This window comes from Corvus brachyrhynchos, unplaced genomic scaffold (genome assembly GCF_000691975.1).
Source record: "Corvus brachyrhynchos isolate BGI_N302 unplaced genomic scaffold, ASM69197v1 scaffold709, whole genome shotgun sequence".
Classification (NCBI taxonomy): domain Eukaryota; kingdom Metazoa; phylum Chordata; class Aves; order Passeriformes; family Corvidae; genus Corvus; species Corvus brachyrhynchos.
This window is the reverse complement of record NW_008240056.1, coordinates 16510-18293: the sequence shown is the minus strand read 5'-3', so window position 1 is coordinate 18293 and position 1784 is coordinate 16510. Positions and strand designations below refer to the sequence as shown.

The following is a 1784-nucleotide window of genomic DNA, read 5'->3' as shown; positions in this document are numbered from 1 at the left end:
GATTTTGAGGGACAGGGGACAGTGTGGAGACAGGGGACACGGGATTTTGGGGGAGAGGGGACACTGTGGGGACAGGGGACACGGGATTTTGAGGGACAGGGGACAGTGTGGGGACAGGGGACACGGGATTTTGGGGGAGAGGGGACACTGTGGGGACAGGGGACACGGGATTTTGGGGACAGGACAGCGTGGGGACAGCGTGGGGACAGGGGGTGTGGGACAATAGGGACAGGGGACACCGTGGGGACAGGGGACACGGGATTTTGGGGACAGGGGACGCGGGATTTTGGGGACGGGACACCGTGGGGACAGGGGGTGTGGGACAATAGGGACAGGGGGGCGGGCGCAGAAGGGACACGGGGTACGGGGGGATGTGGGGACAGGACATGGGGACAATAGGGACAAGGGGCACAAGCCCAGGGACAGGACACACGGGAACGTGGGGACAGGGGATGGGGACAATAGGGACAGGGGATGTGGCGTTTTGGGGACTGGTCACCATGGGGACAGAGCAAGTGGGATCATGGGGACAAGGCACACGGGACCTTGGGGACAAGGCACAGGGGACCATGGGGATGGGGCACACGGGAGTTTGGGGACAGGGAATGTGGGACCTTGGGGACAAGGCACACGGGACCTTGGGGATGGGGCACACGGGAGTTTGGGGACAGCGCTCACGGCACCTTGGGGACAGGGCTCATGGTGACCATGGTGACAAGGCCCATGGCACCTTGGGGACAGGGCCCAGGGGCCTGGCAGGGACCACCCGCGGGCTGCCAGGGGACACCGCAGGGACAGGGCCGGCCCAGGGGACACGGCGCAGGGGATGGCACAGGGGACATCCTCGCCACGGTGCCCGCGGCCATCACTGGGGACGCTGGCACGAGGTGGCATTTCGCCACCGCTCGGCGTCACCGTCACCCATCCCTCCCAATTACCGGGGCGGGCTCTGTCCCCCACCCTCCCGGCCGGCTCTATAAAGCCACTGCCACCCGTGGGGACAGCCCAGAGCGCGCGGGACACGGGATCCCGGGAGGTGACACATCCGCAGGTACCGCTGGGGACGGGCACAAGCCGCCTCCTGCTCGGGGACAATCCCGAGGGCGTCCGCTGCTGCTGCTGGCACACGGCTGTCCCCACCCGTGTCACCCGTGTCACCCACGTGCCACCCTCTCCGCAGGCCCAGCCATGTCCCGCACGTCCAGAGCTGCCCTCAGGTGAGCGGGGACAGCGCGGGGACGGGGCTGTCCCCTCCTCACCCCCTCCCCCCGGGTGTCACCTCCCCTGACCCCCCTGGGGCCCCCCCGGGGACGCCCCGCGGGGCTCACGGCGGGCAGCGGGGACACGGCCGAGCCCGTCATCGACCCCGACATGGTGGCCTTGTTCGAGGAATTCCTGGGGACAGGTAGTGCCTGGCGGGTGCTGGTGGCCCCCTGGCCCTGTGCCCGTGGCCCTGTGGCCCTGTCCCCGTGTCCCTGTGCCCGTGTCCCTGTCCCCATGTCCCTGTGTCCCTGTGCCCGTGTCCCTGTGCCCATGTCCCTGTGCCCATGTCCCCCTGTCCCTGTGCCCATGTCCCTGTGCCCATGTCCCTGTGTCCCTGTCCCCGTGTCCCTGTGCCCCTGTCCCTGTGCCCATGTCCCTGTCCCCATGTCCCTGTGCCCGTGTCCCTGTCCCCATGTCCCTGTGTCCCTGTCCCCGTGTCCCTGTGCCCCTGTCCCTGTGCCCGTGTCCCTGCTGCCCCTGGGCTCTCGTGGCTGGAGCAGAGCTGCCCAGGGGGGTGTGCG

General features: G+C 68.7%; 1 protein-coding gene across 1 annotated transcript in view; it reads left to right on the top strand.

Moving 5' to 3' along the window:
- Window positions 1-708: 708 nt before the first annotated feature.
- The window catches only part of LOC108449197, a 2626-nt gene continuing 1550 nt past the window's right edge, over window positions 709-1784 (top strand). The window contains exons 1-3 of the mRNA XM_017744725.1: window positions 709-1051; window positions 1181-1217; window positions 1296-1483. Of these exons, the coding sequence (XP_017600214.1) occupies window positions 709-1051; window positions 1181-1217; window positions 1296-1483 (568 nt within the window). The remainder of the gene's footprint in view (window positions 1052-1180; window positions 1218-1295; window positions 1484-1784) is intronic.